The sequence below is a fragment of the Rhincodon typus genome, chromosome 27 (assembly GCF_021869965.1).
Source record: "Rhincodon typus isolate 14 chromosome 27, sRhiTyp1.1, whole genome shotgun sequence".
NCBI classification, from domain to species: Eukaryota; Metazoa; Chordata; class Chondrichthyes; order Orectolobiformes; family Rhincodontidae; genus Rhincodon; species Rhincodon typus.
Window position 1 is genome coordinate 15,446,396 of NC_063358.1, and position 18,044 is coordinate 15,464,439.

An 18,044-nucleotide genomic window follows, 5' to 3' on the forward strand; every position below is an offset into this window, starting at 1 on the left:
GATGCAGTATACCACATTGGCAGATGTGCAGGTGAACATCTGCTTGATGTGGAAAGTCTTCTTGGGGCCTGGGATGGGGGTGAGGGAGGAGGTATGGGGGCAGGTGTAGCACTTCCTGCGGTTGCAGGGAAAAGTGTCGGGTGTGGTGGAGCTGGAGGGGAGTGTGGAGCGGACAAGGGAGTCACGGAGAGAGTTGTCCCTCCGGAAAGCAGATAAGGGTGGGGAGGGAAAGATGTCTTTGGTGGTGGGGTCGGATTGCAGATGGCGGAAGTGTCGGAGGATGATGCGTTGGATCCGGAGGTTGGTGGGGTGGTACGTGAGGACGAGGGGGATTCTTTTTTGGTTCTTATTGCGTGGACGGGGTGTGAGGGATGAGGTGCGGGAGATGTGGGAGACACGGTTGAGGGCGTTCTCGACCACCGAGGAGGGGAAGTTACGGTCCTTGAAAAACGAGGACAACTGAGATGTACGGGAGTGGAATGCCTCATCCTGGGAGCAGATGCGGCGGAGGTGAAGGAATTGGGAATAGGGGATAGCATTTTTGCAGGAAGGTGGGTGGGAGGAGGAGTATTCTCGGTAGCTGTGGGAGTCGGTGGGTTTGAAATGAATATCGGTTTCTAGGTGGTTGCCCGATATGGAAATTATAGGAATGCTGACACAATGTGGGTTGGTTGTTGTCGAAGAAATGACTTCAAAGGATTTGATATTGTTGAATACATAGAGGAACAAAAACCCATTGAGACCTTGCAATTCTCTAGCACTTCACACATACAGATGCATCTCAGAAGAACGCAGGCTGTTGTCTGGGGCGATGCTTGGTGGGTCCTTGGCTGTGACAGGGGCAGTGCCTGGTGTGAGGGCTCCTGGCTGCGGAATGCCTGAAGCATGGACCCTTGGGGCGGGTTGGTGGGGGGTGGGTGTTGTCATTGCTGCACCCACAGCAAGGAATCCTTGAAGTTTGGGACACCTTGCAGTGACCTTGCAAAAGCTCTCGACCTGTGTTTGAAGCTGTGTACAGAAGATGAACTCTATCTATGTAATTTCTTTTCCTAACTCAAAATGGCATCGAATTGTGGCGACAATACACTTTTCACCGTATCATTCCCGATATATGTGACAATCAATAACTCATGCTCATCTTGAAATGAAATTAACAGGGCAAGATGGGTGGGTAATGAAATGGAAGGAATTGGTGAATAAAAGTGAAATCACTGCAGAAGGAGTTGAAGAGTGGGTGAGCTTATGGATAAGCAGGTGAAGGAGTTCACGAAGAAAGGCACAAAGCCATGGAGGGATTGCGAGATGAGAACAAAAGGCTTTGAGCTGCACTTTCATCTTTGAGGCCAGAGTCAGGGAATTTCCTGATGTTGAGACCCTACCTGCTACCTAGGAGTACCTGCCAAAGATATGTTATCTGATGGAGATGAGGACATCCTCAAGTAACCCAGGCTGCAAGCACAAGGCAGTGAATGGGCTGAACTGATGGGATCAACAGGTTAAAAGCACCCTCTATTTGCTGAGACATCAGTCAAGTTATGGGGGTGAGCATGAGGCCCAAGAACCCAAAACTGCTCACTGACATACCCCTGCATACCACTAACCCATTTATCCAAATAACACTTGGAAGTCTTTTGAAAAGCTCTTCAGAAGTAAACAAGTGCTAGTTCCCCTTGGCAGTTTTATGAACACAACATGCTGAGCAGAATCCATTAGAGTATCTGATCACATGCAAACAGAGGGCTGAGCTGGACTTCAAGGGGTAAGTAATAGCAATAAGAACATCTCACACAATCAGATCAATATTGTTCAATGCAGGATAGAGCTTTATCCAGTGGATAATGTATACTAATGCATTTGAAAAACTTTTAAATTTCACAATACGATTCTTTCCCTTGACAGCTTTCTAATTTTCAAAAGTGACAGCTTTGCAGTCCCATTGTTTAATGTTCACTTACTTTTTGAAAACAAAGCACAGATGAAACTTCTGCACAATTTTATTAGGACCTGTGAGGTAGAGAACACATTTTTGTACTTATTCTACAATGAGCTCTGCCTCCAAAACATGGCTTACCCATAGTTCACTAAACCTCTGTTCACTGCAGTAATTCATGATGCCTATCAGAGATTGCCTTCCATTAAAATTCACCCAGTTCAGAAAAACATACTCCCACAATGGTGCCAGCAATATTAGGACAACAGTGAGTAGGCTCTCAATCCATATTGTGTTACTTCCTGAGCCACAGGGTGTCAGGGGAGTAGCTTGGGGATGGTGGGGTAGATATGGGTTATGTCAAAACATCTTGAGGAAATGTTAGATCTTAGACAGAAAACCGTACAATGTGATTTAAAAACCATTTCAAAAACATATCCCCCATTTCTCCATTCTTTTCCATTCCAGTTTTCTTCCCTCATTTCCTGCCAGCACTTTGTGAAGCTTTCAATTCTGATGAGGACATGGAACAGGCAGTAGTGAGTTAGCACCCCATTATACACCTGATTCAGTTGTTTGTTTTTGCCAAATTTAGTGAAAAGTGAAAGCTTGGGTGTATAGGGGCAATGCCCTCAGATGACAATTCTTGGTAGAGTTATGGCTCCATGCTTGATGGTTACCCGCCTGTACCTCAATTAAGTGGCCATCCTTTGGATATTGACCAAAACAATAGGCATTGACAGTATCCTTGTCTATGAAACCTAACAGCATTAACCCCACTGCTGCCTTCTCTGCAGTATCCTTCACCTGTGTACTATTTGGTAGGAGTTAAATAATTGAAATCTGGAGCAGGAATCCTCTGCTATTCCTTCTTTGCCCTCTTTTTATCATGACTACCTTTGCCATCTTGGTGTCTATGCTGAGACGAGCAACTCCTATGAAGATATCAGCCACTTTCGACTGCCTGTTTCAGTTTGTGTTAATGAAATAATTCCAATGATCGCCTTAGGATTTCCATACTTTACGATCACTGAGTTTCAAGGGTGTGTTGAAGTCACTGATTGAAGCAAAAGTAATGATGTTCTTTTCATTTTCCGGGTTTAGTGAGTTTTCTGGGAGAACTTTTATGCTTTGACACCTCACCAAATGCTTTGATTATATGTACTTTAGTCACTCCCTCTACTTGACCCTCTGTGCCCCATTGGGAAGTACTTTTGTCATTGACTGCAAAACAGTTCTAATTAATAAAAGAAATCATTTATGTTTTGCTTTGCAGAAAAAGACACCAAAGGATCAAGGAAAAATTAACCCCCGACCTGGCAAGGTAAGAATTACAAATCACATGGAAACTTTCTTACAACTTTTGATTTACTTGTGTATGGAATGTAGATGTTGCTGGCTGGGCCAGCATTTATTGCTTATCCCTGGTTGCCTTTGAGAGGATGGTAGTGAGCTTGAATTGCTACAGTCCATGTGGTAAAGATACATTGGGAAGGCATGTTGCAGGATCTTGGCCCAGCGACAATGAAAGAAACGCAATTTATTTCCAAGTCAGAATGGTGTGTGACTTGGAGAAGAACTTGCAAGTGGTGGTGCTCTCAGCTATTTGCTGCCCTTGTCTTTCTAGATGCTAATGGTGATGGGTTTGAAGGTGCTCTTAAGGGAGCCTCATGAGATGCTGTTCCATTCAAACTAAGTGCATACTTAAGGTAGCCTTAAACCTCTTTCTTTGTTACAATACTTTTCTTATTATTGCTGCACCAAGAGTCAATGGCCCACAGCAATATCTTCTGATGACCCTCTGTGGGCTCTAGTGATACCATCCTTCTCTCTTCTCATTGTGTTGCATCCCAGAATTATGACCCAGTGTTCTACTTGGGTTCTTTCTTTCTCAGGAACCTGCTCTTCCCTTCTCCTCCTCTTCCATTAGATTCCCCTTCCTTCCATTGTTCAGGAAACCTGCTATTTTTAAAATCATGTTTGGCATCAAGTAATATTCACTTGTTGACCTCTTCAAGTGAGTGGTGTGTCCCTCCAGATTGGTGAGACTGCTTTAATCTGGGTGATGACCGCAGCCAGGCTGGCATGGTCTGGTATCATGGCCTCCGCTGCTGATCCTGTGGAAGACAATGTCCTGCCTTTCTAGTCACCCCTCCCAGCAGGAGCTCAAGGACCCTGCCTGCAGATTAGGGTGCCACCTTTACCTCTGCCTGCCATGTTTACAGCAAAAGTGCAGTGCAGCTGTCTGAGTTCACAAAGATTGTGGTGAAAGGGTGCTGGTGAATTCTGGGATATTGGCTGAATGGTGAGTTGTTCTGGAATAGATGGGATTGGAATTAGGCATTAGGGATGCCACAGAGTTGGGGTAGATAGTTAATGAGGCGAGTTTGGCAAATTATGGCGAGAAAACCCATGCAGCTGAAATCCCTCGAAAGCCCTGAGGCAATTTGGACTTGGCCAAAGTCCAAATAAAAATAAAGATCAGCCCATTGACATTTACAGCACAGAATGAAGCCATTTGCACATCCTGTTTCTGCCAGATCTGAATGCATTAATCCCATTTTCCAGCTCATAACCCTCAGGGGCGATGGCAACACAAATGACTTTCTAAATACTGCTTAAAAGTTTCAAATGTTTCTGACTCAACCATCATTTCAGGCATTGAGTTCCAGACTCCCGTCACCTTTTAAGTGAAAATAACTGTTTGGTGCTGCTGAAGAATCATATCGATTTGAAATGTTAACCGTGTGATTCTCTCTCTCTCTCCACAGATGCTGCCAGGCTTGCTAAGTTTCTCCAGCATTTTCTGATTTTATTTCAGATGTCTGGCAGTATTTTGCTTTCACTTACTTCCCAATTGTTTAATTATCGAAGCGTCGTCACAGTGTAGACTCTGGTTTCTGTTCAAAACCTTCTGACATAATGTGGAAGTTCTCAAAATTGTATAAAAAATTGGAACATTTACTGTTTCATCATTCAATTTCCATCTGTAAAGAGTAATTGGATGAACATCTCAAGAAAAAAACAGAAAGGTACAAGAATGGGTATAAACAGAAGTGTCTAAACACTACATTTACGAGCAAGAGCAGATCATAGGTTGAACACAGCTAATATTGTGAAATCCAACAAACATGTTACAGAAGGCTAATGGCTCTGAATAACTGCAGTAACGTACTCTGAAAGTTCCTCGCTTTTCGACAGAAAGCAGTGTGTTCTGGTTATGGAAGGAGTGCAACAAAGGTTTGGCAAACTGATTCCTCTGATGAAGAGGGATGAAGAGAAACTAGATTAGTTAGGGCTACATTGAGACTGGAGTTTAGAAGAATGAGGGGGCTCTCATAGAAACATATAAAATTCTAACAAAACAAGACAGAGTTGACACAGGAAGGACTTTCCCAATATCTGGGGAGTCCAGAACCAGGGGTCACAGTATAAGGATACCGGGTAGGCCACTAAGGACTGAGATAAGGAAAAATTAGATGATAGTATAAGGTAGGGGTGGAGGTTAGATAGACCTTAGGTTTAGGGTAAAAGTTCGGCACGACATCGTTGGCTGTACTGTGCTGTACTGTTCTATGTTGTATGTTCTGTTTCCTCACCCAGAGCGTGGTGAGCCTGTGGAATTCCCTGCCACAGAAAGCAGTTGAGGCCAAAACGGTGAATGTTTTCAGGAAGGAGTTAGTTACAGTTCTCAGGGCTAAAGGGACCATTGGGTATGGGGAGAAAACGAAAACAAGAGATTGAGTTGGATGATCAGCCACAATCATATTAAATGGTGGAAGAGGCTTGAAGAGCTGAAAGACTTACTCTTACTCCTGTTTTCTCTTTTTCCTCTGTTTATTGCCTGTGCACAAGAATAGGCAAATGTTATCCCTCTCTTAGCAATGTCTGGTTCTTCTGGCAAGATTATTCATGTATTCAGAGGCGGCACGGTGGCTCAGTGGTTAGCACTGCAGCCTCATAGCGCCAGGGACCCAGATTCGATTCCAGCCTCGGGCGACTGTCTGTGTGGAGTTTGCACATTCTCCTCATGTCTATGTGGGTTTCCTCCGGGTGCTCCGGTTTCCTCCCACAGTCCAAAGATGTGCAGGCTAGGTGGATTGGCCATGCTAAATTGCCCGCAGTGTTCAGGAGTGTGTGGGTTATAGGGGGATGGGTCTGGGTGGGATGCTCCAAGGGTCGGTGTGGACTTGTTGGGCCGAAGGGCTTGTTTCCACACTGTAGGAATTCTATGTAAGGAAATTTCCTGGATGCCTCATGGGGAAGAGAGGGCTGAGGTTCAGACACCAAGCCAGACTGAAAGGGAGGAGGCTGTAAAAAGTGCAGGCAGATGTAGTAAGGAAGGGGAGTTGACAGAAGCAACTCAATGGCCATTGAAGGGAAAAAAACATATCTCATTCCACTTTTCTCTCCAGAAAAAGGCTGAGAGATGACCTGAAGGAGTTTTTTGCTCCTAATGGATTTGATACAGTCGATGTAAAATGGATATTTCCACTTCTGGAAGAGAGCAGAGTTGGTGGCAGTAAAAATAAATCAGCCACGAATGAAGCAACAAGAAATCCAGTAGAAAGGCCCTAAGGCAGCATATGGTTATAATAGGGAATGTCGAGTAGTTGAAGCAAACAGCACAAACATATTTCAAGGGAAGCTATGTGTATGAGGAAGAAAGGAATATTAGGATTTGTTGATATGTTGAGACGGAGTAAGGTGGGAGGAGACATCTGAGGAACAACAGCTCCAGAATGGACAGATTGAGGTAAATGGCATGTTTCTGTCATTAATTCTATGGAAAAGATTAGATTATTTGCATATATCTCACACCAGGAAATATTGGCAGTGATGGCTCTCATTAAAGCAAAACAAGTTTGACTGTCAATCAGGTAATGTTTTAGTTCTTTCACAGCCACAGATCAAATGAGTTCCTTCATAGAGAGCCAAAGCAGCCTTGAAAAGGAAATTCAGTTTTGTCCTTTCTAATTCACATTATGTGAGGTTTAAAAGAAAATTAGTAGCCCTCCAACACAATCACATCACTGCATTGATGAATTTCCAGGAATATGGTCACACAAACTTACAGATCTTCACAGTAGGACAAAACAGACCCTCAGGTCAAAAAAACTGAAGGTGTCAATTAAATCAAGCAAACGAAAGTGGACAAAAACTGAAAATGAAAGCAGAAATACCAAGGATGTCGGAAATCTGAAATAAAGAAAGAAAATGCTGCAAATAGTCAGTTGCTTCACTGGTATCTGTTGGAAGAGAAATTGATTTAATGTCTTGGGCCGATGGCCTTTCATCACAATTGCCATAGATCTGACACATGAACTGGGTTTCTTTCTCTGCACACGCCGCCTGACTTGCTGAGTGCTGCCCCCAAGTTTTGCCTTTAATCACAGAATAAGATCCCCCTGCTCACTGATCAGAATGATGTGAGGACTTCCCAAAAGGTGTTTGATACAATACTGGATGACATACTTGGGAGGAAGGTGCAGACTCATGGAGTAACAGGGACAGTAGCAACATGGATACAAACTTGGCTGGGTGATAAGAACAGAGTATTGATTAACAGCTGAGGCTGGAGGAAATTTTGGAGTGGAGTTCCATAAGGATCAGTATTGGGACACATACTTTTCCTGAAATGTATTAATGATCCAGATCGTGGAGTTCTAGACCCAGTTTCAAAATTTGCAGATGGTACAAAAGTTGAAACCATCGTAAACTGTGAAATGACTGTGTAAAAATTTAAATGGACATTTACATGTTGGTGGAGTGGGCAGACAGGTGCAGATAAAAATCAATCTGGAAAAGTGTAAGGTGATGCATTTTGGAAAACAATGCATGGGCAGATAGTATAGAGACCTACTCTGAAGGATGTACAAGAACAAAGGGACCAGTGTGTACATGTACAAGCTATTAAAGGTGGCAGGACAATTGGAGAGAATAGTTAATTAAAACATGCAGTATCTTAGGTTTTATTATTATTAGGGGCACAGAGTACAAGAACAAGAAGGTCATGCTGAGCATTTATAAGATGTGAGTTAGACCACAGCTAGAGTATTATGGACAGTTCTGGATGCCACATTTCAGGAAGCACTTGAACGCATTGGAGAGAGTACAGAAGAGGTTAATGAGAATGGTTTCAGAGATATGAAACTTTAGTTATGAAGATAGATTGGAAAAGTTGCAACTGTATTCCTTGTAAAGGAGAAGGCTACAAGAGGTTTTTATAGAAGTTGTCAAAATAATGTGGAGGCATGACAGAGAAACTGTTCCCATTGGAAAAAGAATCCACTGCATCACAGGAAGGAATGTTTCCCCATAGTGGAGGGATCAGTAACCGAGGGCAGAGATTTAAGGTAGGGTACAGGAGGTTTAGAAGTGATGTGAGGAATTTTTTTTCACCAAGAGGGTGATGGGAATCTGAATTCATGGTCTGTAAAGATGAAACAGAAACATAGAAGATAGGAGCAGGAGAAGGCCATTTCACTCCCCGAGCCTGTTCTGTCATTGAGTAGGATCGTGGCTGATCATTGAGCTCAATACCTTAATCCCACCCTTCCTCTAGCCGAGGCAGAGATCCTCATAACATTTAAGAAGTATTTAGATGTGCACTCGTGATGCCAAGGCAAACAAGGCTATGGGCCAACTACTGGAAAATGGGATTAGAATAGCTATGCGCTTGTATTTGACTGGCACAGACTCGATGGGCCAAAGGGCCTTTTTCTATTCTGTAGTTCCCTATGACTTTATGGTTATGATGAGCTCCAAGACAAGTAGATCCTTCCTGAGGTATAAAGACCAGATCTGTAAGCAATAGTTCAGGTGTAGTGTCACCTGTGCGCTGTTAAAATTTCTTGTAATTCAATCCACTTGCAATGAAGCTGAACAGGTTATTTGACTTCCTAATTTCTTACTGTACCTGCATTCTAAATTGGTGTTTCTTGTACAAAGACACACAACTTTCTCCGAACAAGAAACTTTGAAAGCTTATCATTATTAAAAAGTTCCGATTTGCTATTCTCCCTAGCTTTGTATCATCAGGAAACTTGGATCAGTTGATCTTGCTCCCTTCATCTTTAAGGAATTCGCATGGGTTATAAATACAGTAACAATCACCTTGGTGTCATCCTGGTCTCACCCAACAATAAACTTGTAAACTTGAAAATGTACTATTTATTCCTCCTTTCTGATTTGTGTCCATTTTTCTCTGTTTGCTCATATATTCCTGCTAATCATATTAACCTTTGTGATTAACATTTCATATAGCTCCTTATTGAAAGCCTTTGGAAATCCAAATACACTACTTTCACTACTTCCCCTTTAAAATACCCATTAGTTTAATCCTCAAAATACACTCATAAACTTGTCAAATGCACTTTTCCTTTCGAAAACCATGTTGACTCTGACTTATTATATCATGATATTTAAGTGCCTTATTAAGCTTGTTGATATTGGGTTCCAGTATTTTTGCATAATTATTGTCAGGTTAACTGGCCTACATCTCTCCCTATTCTTTGTCCCTCATTTCTTGAACACCAAGTGTTACATTTGCTGTCTTGTAATCCACTGGGAACACTTAAGAATCTGGGAAATTTTGATTAATCATGGACATTTATCCATTGTCTCTCCAACCATCTCTTTTGGACCCTAGGTTGTGGGACTATGCGTTTTATCAGCTCATAATTTCTACTTCCTCCAGTATTTATTTCACAACTGATATTAATTACTTTAATTTTCTTATTATTAGTTTGTTGGTTCCCCAGTATTTTGGCATACTTTTTTTCCTTCTTTTGCAGTAAAAACAAATACAAATTTTGTCAGATGTCACTGTCATTTCCTTATTCACCATTATAATTTCTCTTGCCTCAGTCTCCAAGGATGTTTACTTTTGATGCTCTCTTCTGTCTTGCAAAATTGTCGAAGCTCTTACCATCCACTTTTATATTTCTTTCTGGTATACTGTCATTCATTTCCTTCACTTTGCTGTATTTTTATTGTCCTTTGCTGACATCTAAAACTGTCCCAATTCCCTACTACAAATGTTCACAACGTTTTAAGCCTCATGTCTCATACCATGTACGGTAGGTCAGGCATTTAAGACAAAGTCGGATAAATACATGAGAAAGAAAAGAATAGAAGGTTATGCTGATAAGGTAAAGTGAGGAATGAGAATATTTGCTTATATGGAATATAAGTATCAATGTAGACTCATTGGGTTGAATAGCTTGTTTATGTGCCACCATTTGATATAATTCCTTGTGATTTGTAGTAATAAATGCTTCACAAACTTAAATGTAGATGGTTGCTGATGTCTGTAATTGGTCCTTTCTGTGGAGCAGGTCAGCTCATGACTTTTCTTTTCAATCTCCCATTTCTTGCAATTTAGATAATCATTTACGACAAGCCAAACTTCACTGGCTTTCAGAGAGAAATTATTTGTGATGTGCCTGATTGCTTGTCATGGGAATTTCCTGCTGTCATTTCAGTAAGAGTTATTCGCGGATGGTAAGTCAATGCAAACACTCCACAATTGGCCATTGCTATAGGACATTTTAGAGGGTGTGTTGACTAACTAGCTCCTGGTTCTAAAGATTTTTCTCCTCTTGCCTCTCTTCTGATTTGTTATTAACATTTAAGGAGGTTAAATTAGGGCATGTAACACTCATTTTTCTAGTACCACACAGACTTCTAAGGCCCCAGAATAACAGGCAGAATCATTGGCTTTTCTGATCTGAAAGCTTACTGCTTGCCATTTTGAAAAAGGGTCAGTGAGGTGTTATTGATTCCCCTCATTACCACTGCAGAAAATGCATAGATTGGTGGGCAAGGATGGATAGAGCTGGGATATCACCTCTACCTTTCAGTCAGGTGATTGAATTCACCATTCGTGCTCTTAAACTTTTAATCAATGCTTTTGGGATATTAAGGAAAAGGTTGAATTAAAAGAAAGTATTTCCACCAGTTGAGAAATCTGAGAGGAATTTATTCCAAAGTCATCTTTCTCAGCCCTTGTTTCCTGCAATGTAGAGAAAAGCTGTCAGTTGGGTATATTAGAGACAACAAGGTGCAGAGCTGGATGAACACAGCAGGCGAAGCAGCATCATAGGAGCAGAAAGGCTGACGTTTCGGGCCTAGACTCTTCATCAGAAATGGGGGAGGGGAAGGGGGTTCTGAAATAAATAGGGAGAGAGTGGGAGGCGGATAGAAGATGGATGGAGGAGAGGATAGGTGGAGAGGAAACAAACAGATCGAAGAGGCAGGGATGGAGCCAGTAAAGGTGAGTGTAGGTGGGGAGTTAAGGAGGGAATAGGTCAGTCCAGGGAGGACGGACAGGTAAAGGGGGCGGGATGAGGTTAGTAGGTAGGAGATGGGGGTGCGGCTTGAAGTGTGAGGAGGGGATAGGTGGGAGGAAGAACAGGTTAGGGAGGCGGGGACGAGCTGGACTGGTTTTGGGATGCGGTAGGGGGAGGGGAGATTTTAAAGCTTGTGAACCACAGGAAGTGCTACACCTGCCCCCATACCTCCTCCCTCACCCCCATCCCAGGCCCCAAGAAGACTTTCCACATCAAGCAGATGTTCACCTGCACATCTGCCAATGTGGTATACTGCATCCGCTGTACCCGTTGTGGCCTCCTCTACATCAGGAAAACCAAGCGGAGGCTCGGGGACCGCTTTGCAGAACACCTTCGCTCGGTTCGCAATAAACAACTGCACCTCCTAGTCGCGAACCATTTCAACTCCCCCTCCCATTCCTCAGACGACATGTCCATCCTGGGCCTCCTGCAGTGCCACAACGATGCCACCCGAAGGTTGCAGGAACAGCAACTCATATTCCACTTGGGAACCCTGCAGCCCAATGGTATCAATGTGGATTTCACAGGTTTCAAAATCTCCCCTCCCCCTACTGCATCCCAAAACCAGTCCAGCTCGTCCCCGCCTCCCTAACTTGTTCTTCCTCCCACCTATCCCCTCCTCACACCTCAAGCCGCACCCCCATCTCCTACCTACTAACCTCATCCCGCCCCCTTGACCTGTCCGTCCTCCCTGGACTGACCTATCCCCTCCCTAACTCCCCACCTACACTCACCTTTACTGGCTCCATCCCCGCCTCTTCGACCTGTTTGTTTCCTCTCCACCTATCCTCTCCTCTATCCATCTTCTATCCGCCTCCCACTCTCTCCCTATTTATTTCAGAACCCCCTTCCCCTCCCCTTTTTCTGATGAATGGTCTAGGCCCGAAACGTCAGCCTTTCTGCTCCTATGATGCTGCTTCGCCTGCTGTGTTCATCCAGCTCTGCACCTTGTTGTCTCGGATTCTCCAGCATCTGCAGTTCCTACTATCTCTGATTCAGTTGGGTATATTATCCTGGTCAGTGCGGTGATGATGTGTGAGCTGCTGAATGTTTTCGCTCCGAAATGTTTTAAGTATTAACCCCAGCAGATGTGTTTGAGAGGCAGTGCCACTGTAGTGAGGTAGTTGCAATGAAGTGCATTTTGAAAAGGCAAAACAGGGCAGGACTTATACAGTTAATGGTAAGGACCTGGGGAGTGTTGCTGAACAAAGAGACCTAGGGGCGCAGGTTCATAGTTCCTTGAAAGTGGAGTCACAGGTAGACAGGGTTGAGAAAAAGGCATCTGGCATGCTTGCCTTCATTGGTCAGAACATTGAGTACAGGAGTTAGAACATCATGTTGTGACTGTACAGGAAATTAGTGAGACCACTTTAGAATACTGCGTACAGTTCTATTGGGAGGATGTTGTTGAACCTGAGAGGTGCAGACAAGATTGACAAGGATGTTGCCCGGATTGGAGGGTTTGATCTATAGAGCTGAATAGGCTGGGGGGTTTTTTTCTGGAACATCGGAGGCTGAGGGGCGACCTTTATAGAGGTTTATAAAATCATGAGGGCCATGGACAGGATGAATAGCCAAGGTTTTCTTCCCAGGGTGGGAGAGTCCAAAACTAGAAGGCATAGATTTAAGGTGAGAGTGGAAAGTTTTAAAAAGGACCTGAGGGGTAACTTTTTCACACAGAGGTTGGTGTGTGTATGGAAGGAGCTGCCAGAGGAAGTGATGGAGGCTGGTACAATTGCAACATTTAAAAGGTATCGGATGGGTATATGAATAGGAAGGATTTAGAGGCATGTGGGCCTAATTTTGGCAAATAGGATTAGGTTAGATTGGGATGTCTGGTCAGCGCAGACAAGTTGGACCGAAGGGTCTGTTTCCATGCTGTATGACTGTATGACTCGAAGTGACAAACATTAGCTCTGTATGAGGAATCTGGCATAGGTGGCTGGCACATATTCCTGTGTGGCAGTCCCCTACAGCCATAACCTCACAATGTTAACTCACACCCATAGGATCGTGGGGCATTGAGTGGACTGTGGTATATACCCAGGCACAGCACAGTGGGTCATTCATCCTCCTGCGGCACTGTAGCCAGGTTCTCTTGTGTCACTCCCAGTTGCTGACCTCTGGAGACTCCTCCAATCCAGGCCACTTGATCAGTAGGGCTGGCCTCTTCTGGCCTACCGTCGGGTAAAGAGCTTCCCTTCTCTCCTGGACAGCCTACTAGAGAACGTCGAGAGGGATATCATTAAAGGATGGTAACAGTTTTTGTCTGATCTTTGACATCTTCTAGCTGGCTGGAGGTGATGAGCAGAAGTTGCTCCCGAAGTTGTGAAGAGTGAGGTCCTGATGGATGCTCTTTAAAAAATGCTAGAAGTCAGAGCCTAGATGGTCCAGGGGTAGGGGATGGGGTGGTGCAGAACTTACTGCCCATTTTCCCTTAAAAATTGGCCTTCTACCTCTGCATGTACAGCGTACTTTTTATTAACCGGCATCTAAGACCAGCTGTCCGCTGGTTGATCAGATATTCTGGATAATCAAAAGGTTCGCATAACTGCAGTAAACCCTGAACCAGCGGAGCTTTGAGACATCGACATCCCTCAAAAAATCCATGTAAAACCATCAAGCCTCCTAAAGTCAATCTAAAATCACACAATAAAAATAGAAACGTAATTCAGGGAGTCTGCACATCACTGTTAGCATAAATACTCGGGCATCGTGGTAGATCGCGGTATCTGAGATGTATGCTTGTTGCCCGTTTATCAAGAGTGCCGATTAATGAGGTGCCGGTTAAAACAAAGTTTTGCTGAGAACACAATGCGAGGAAACCCGACCTGCCCCCACCACTAAGTGGATGTACCGCCCATCTTTAAGCCTGCCTCCACGTTGAGTCTCAAAAAAAGCCAAGGTTCCACTCTAGGAAAAACTAATACAGACAACCGCTGGGAGAAATTCGGAACTGTATACCACAAACAATAATTGATGCTTGATTTCTAAAACTGAGATTTATATTTGTTAGCTGAAAGTATTAAGGCAGAACTGAGAGGGGGCGGGAACAAGAACTGATTGAATGATAGGTTCAAGTAGCTAAAGGCCTGCACCATTTTCTGATGCCCAGAAACAACACAGTCAGTACCTTCTAAAGCAAAAACAGGGAAACTGCTGAAGGACTGGACCATAACAAAATTCCAAAAGTTCAGTAAATATCGAGTGGTAGGAGGAATTAATTCTGTGATCCATCGGTCCATCATAGGACAAGAAATGTCAGCCAGTCTTTTGATGAGTAAATGATGAGATTTATGACATTACGTTTCCTTTTACACTCGGATGAACTCTCCATGATCTTTGCCAAAACTTTGAATTATGGAAACATGATCATTTTACTTGTAATTTGGGTTAATATACCATGCCGCATTATCCTGGAGATTCCAGGAGCTAAAGATGGTCCTCCAGCATAATACAGCCAGTAAAAGTGGAGAGAAGTCAGAAGGGTTGATTTCTAACAAAAAATACATCATTTTCTTAAAATGCTTTCACTTATTAATTTATAAATTTGGTGAATGAAAAAGCAGTTTGACTCACAGTGATGGACTATCCAATTAGACAATTGGGGAAAATCACATCACTGCCAGGACGGATAGTTGGGTGACCAATGGTGGAAGTGGGGTGGGGCAGTTAGAGGCAGGAGGTTATTGTCTGAAAATGCATCCAACCAGAGTTGGCAACCCTAATTGTACATGACTTGGTCCACACCTATCTCTCACTCTGTTTAAATTAATGCTGGATAGATTGAGTGATAAAAGAAGTGATTTCAATTTTCATGATCCCATCATGGAGAGTTCATCTGAGTGTAAAAGGAAACCTCTAAAAAAGCCTCTTAATCTTGTCCTGATCTGCTTCAGCTGGGTGTTCTATGAGAAGCCAAATTATAAAGGGAAGAAGTTCATATTTGAAGAGCAGGATGTAAGGTTGACGGATCCCTGGAGCGAGGAAGTTGAAGAAGAGACTGAAGATCCTGACTCCAAGCCACCTCCTACCAAATTCATCGTCATTGGTTCCCTCAAAAGAGTAGTCAGGGTAAGCAAAGCATGGAAAATGATTACCTTTGTGCATTTTTTTTACTTAACTATCAGGAAATGGGTGTCACTGGTTTTACATTCTTCCAGTTGAAAATTTAACAATTACACACCAGGATTGGTGAAACAGTAATGTGGATCCTTTATTTGAAGAAAAGATTATTTGCAGATCATTTTCGCTGGGAGTTAAGTTTGGTATATATGATCTCTTCATTGCTGTTCGGACTGCCAACAAGTCATGGGATTAATGTATCACACCCTTTGAAGTGGATGGTGGTTGTCAGTAATTTAAAATGCACCCTGTTATGCACATGTTCCAACAATTAACAAAGCCTCAATTCATGATAGGGAGACACTGACTTGACTTACTGCAGTATGTTTATCTTTGCACTACTTTGATGCAACTGAACAGCCTGCTAGGCCACTTCAGTTTTCATTCAACTACATCAGTGTGGGGCTGGTGGGGTGTATGATGGCAGGTTATCATCCCTAAAGTGACATGCCTGAGTCAGTTAAGGTATTTCCAACAAGGCAATGGCTTCGTGTTAACTTTCATACATAGAAGCATTCCAGATACTTTAGACTGAAATCAAACTCTCAAGCAGCCCTGGTGGGACTTGAACTTGCATTCTCCTGATTACCAGTGAGCCAAGATATCAATTAAGAGATCCCCAACGACATCGATTATAAGTAGTTGAAACCCTGGAACAATTGTCTGCAGCAAACTGCATTTTTTCAGAGTTTCAAGTTTGATTGTGGACTGGCCAATAAACCTTAACTTCATATTAACAGGGATCCCTGCCTAAAGTGTCATGTGCATAATAGACCCTCCACTTTCCAGTCCAAGCAAAAATAAACAATGACAACAACAACATCAATAGCTTTCATTTCTTTGCCCTCTTTAATGTAGTAAAAGATCCAGAGGTGCTTCACGGGTGAAATTATCAAACAAATTTTAACATTGAACTACATTAGGAGATAGTAAGACAGGTGACCCAAAGTTTGGTCAAAGGCAAAGGTTTTAGGGGCTGACTTCAATGAAAGAGGAGAGGTGAAGAGGGAGAGAATTCCTGAACTTAAGGCTTTGGCAGCATAGCAGACCATGGTGAAGCAATTAAAATTCAGAGTGATTATGAAAACAGAATTAGAGGAAGACAAAGATCCCAGAGGGTTTTCTGCTGGAGATAAGTTGGGGAGGGTGGTGTGAGGGTGAGAGTGACAAGAGCAAGGTAAGTTAGGACTTAAAATGGTGAAACACTGTTTCACACACACAGGCTCATGTCAAACCAGAACTCTCTCCCCAAAGGCTGCAGAAACTGAGCGCCAATTTAAATTTTCCAAGACCTTAACTGTTGGTCAAAGTATGTACATTAAGGCAAGTAAATGGAGATAAGACACAGATGGGGCATGATCTAATTGAATGGTAGAAAATGTTTGGAGGACTGAGTGGCTGACTTCTATTTGTATGAAGTTTGATGTATCCTGAATATTCCGCACATCAGTAAAACTGATGAGGGAACAGGAAACGGTGGGGCTGAGTGAGGCCGGTATGCTTGAAAATGGGCCTGGCCTATTATTATGAGATTGAGCTAACACAATTATCCAGCACATTGACCGACTCATAACTAATACAATCCTCCTTTCATTTTGGTCCCCAAACTGTGATTTAAAAGTACTTGAGTAACTTCTTTTGGTTTCTCTGTCCCAATATCCACACTACAAGCACAGGGCTGTACTGAAGAGCCGTTCAAAAGTGTTTAAAAGCTGCCTGCTCTTTAACACTGGGACATGAATTTGGGTATCTAAACATCAAATCCCCAAACTACAGGTGTGAGGTAACAACAAAGACAACTTGCATTTATAGGCAAGTTTTAACATTTGTAAAATGTTCCAAGACAACTTACAGGAGCTTGGCACCTAACTGCATAAAGTCCCAGATGATCACAGAGAAACTCTCTAATCAGACAGTTACAGCTGGTGGTGGTTTAACTTGAAGTCACCACACCTCAGGTGGGGAGGTGGTGGGGTGGCGGGGGGACAAGGTTGAGAAGGTAGGATCTTCACGGTAATTGTTGCTGGTACAGGAATTGAACCTGTGCTGTTAGCAATGTTCTGCATTGCAAACCAGTCAGCAAGCTAATTGCTACCCATGCTACCTGTGTAAACAGACACTTTTTTTTATTTCAAAATATACTTTATTCCTAGAAAGATCTTTTATAGACATACATCATCACTAAAGCAGATTGGTTCTGTACAGTAGCGTATATGAAGAAACAAACAAACATTTGAGTTTGACTTTATCCATCAAACAAATCCAAGTCATTTGTTACTTGTACAAGCCTATATTTTGGGCATCGGGGAGGGCGATCCGATAACTGAATAGACACCCCTTTAACTTTGGCAGAAAGATCTTAGATGGTAGTCTCTCCCCACTCTGCCTGGTGGCTCCTGCTGCAAGAGATATTTTTATTTCAAAAGTAGGCTTTATTCATAAAAAATATCATTGTAGATATACATAGTCACAAAAGCAGTTCGGTTCTGTAGAATAGCATATCAAGGAAACAAGCAAACATTGGAGTTTGACTCTATCCAAACAAACCAAAAACATCTGTTACGTATACAAGACTATATTTATGTGCATTTGAGGCACAAGGAGGGTCCAGTAACTGAACAGACCCCCATTTAGCT

General features: G+C 42.9%; 1 protein-coding gene across 1 annotated transcript in view; it reads left to right on the plus strand.

The window, feature by feature from the left end:
* Window positions 1-18,044, plus strand: part of LOC109911724 (beta/gamma crystallin domain-containing protein 1-like) — a 59,832-nt gene that overhangs the window by 13,936 nt on the left and 27,852 nt on the right. The window contains exons 4-6 of the mRNA XM_048613149.1: window positions 3,207-3,254; window positions 10,317-10,435; window positions 15,183-15,357. Of these exons, the coding sequence (XP_048469106.1) occupies window positions 3,207-3,254; window positions 10,317-10,435; window positions 15,183-15,357 (342 nt within the window). The remainder of the gene's footprint in view (window positions 1-3,206; window positions 3,255-10,316; window positions 10,436-15,182; window positions 15,358-18,044) is intronic.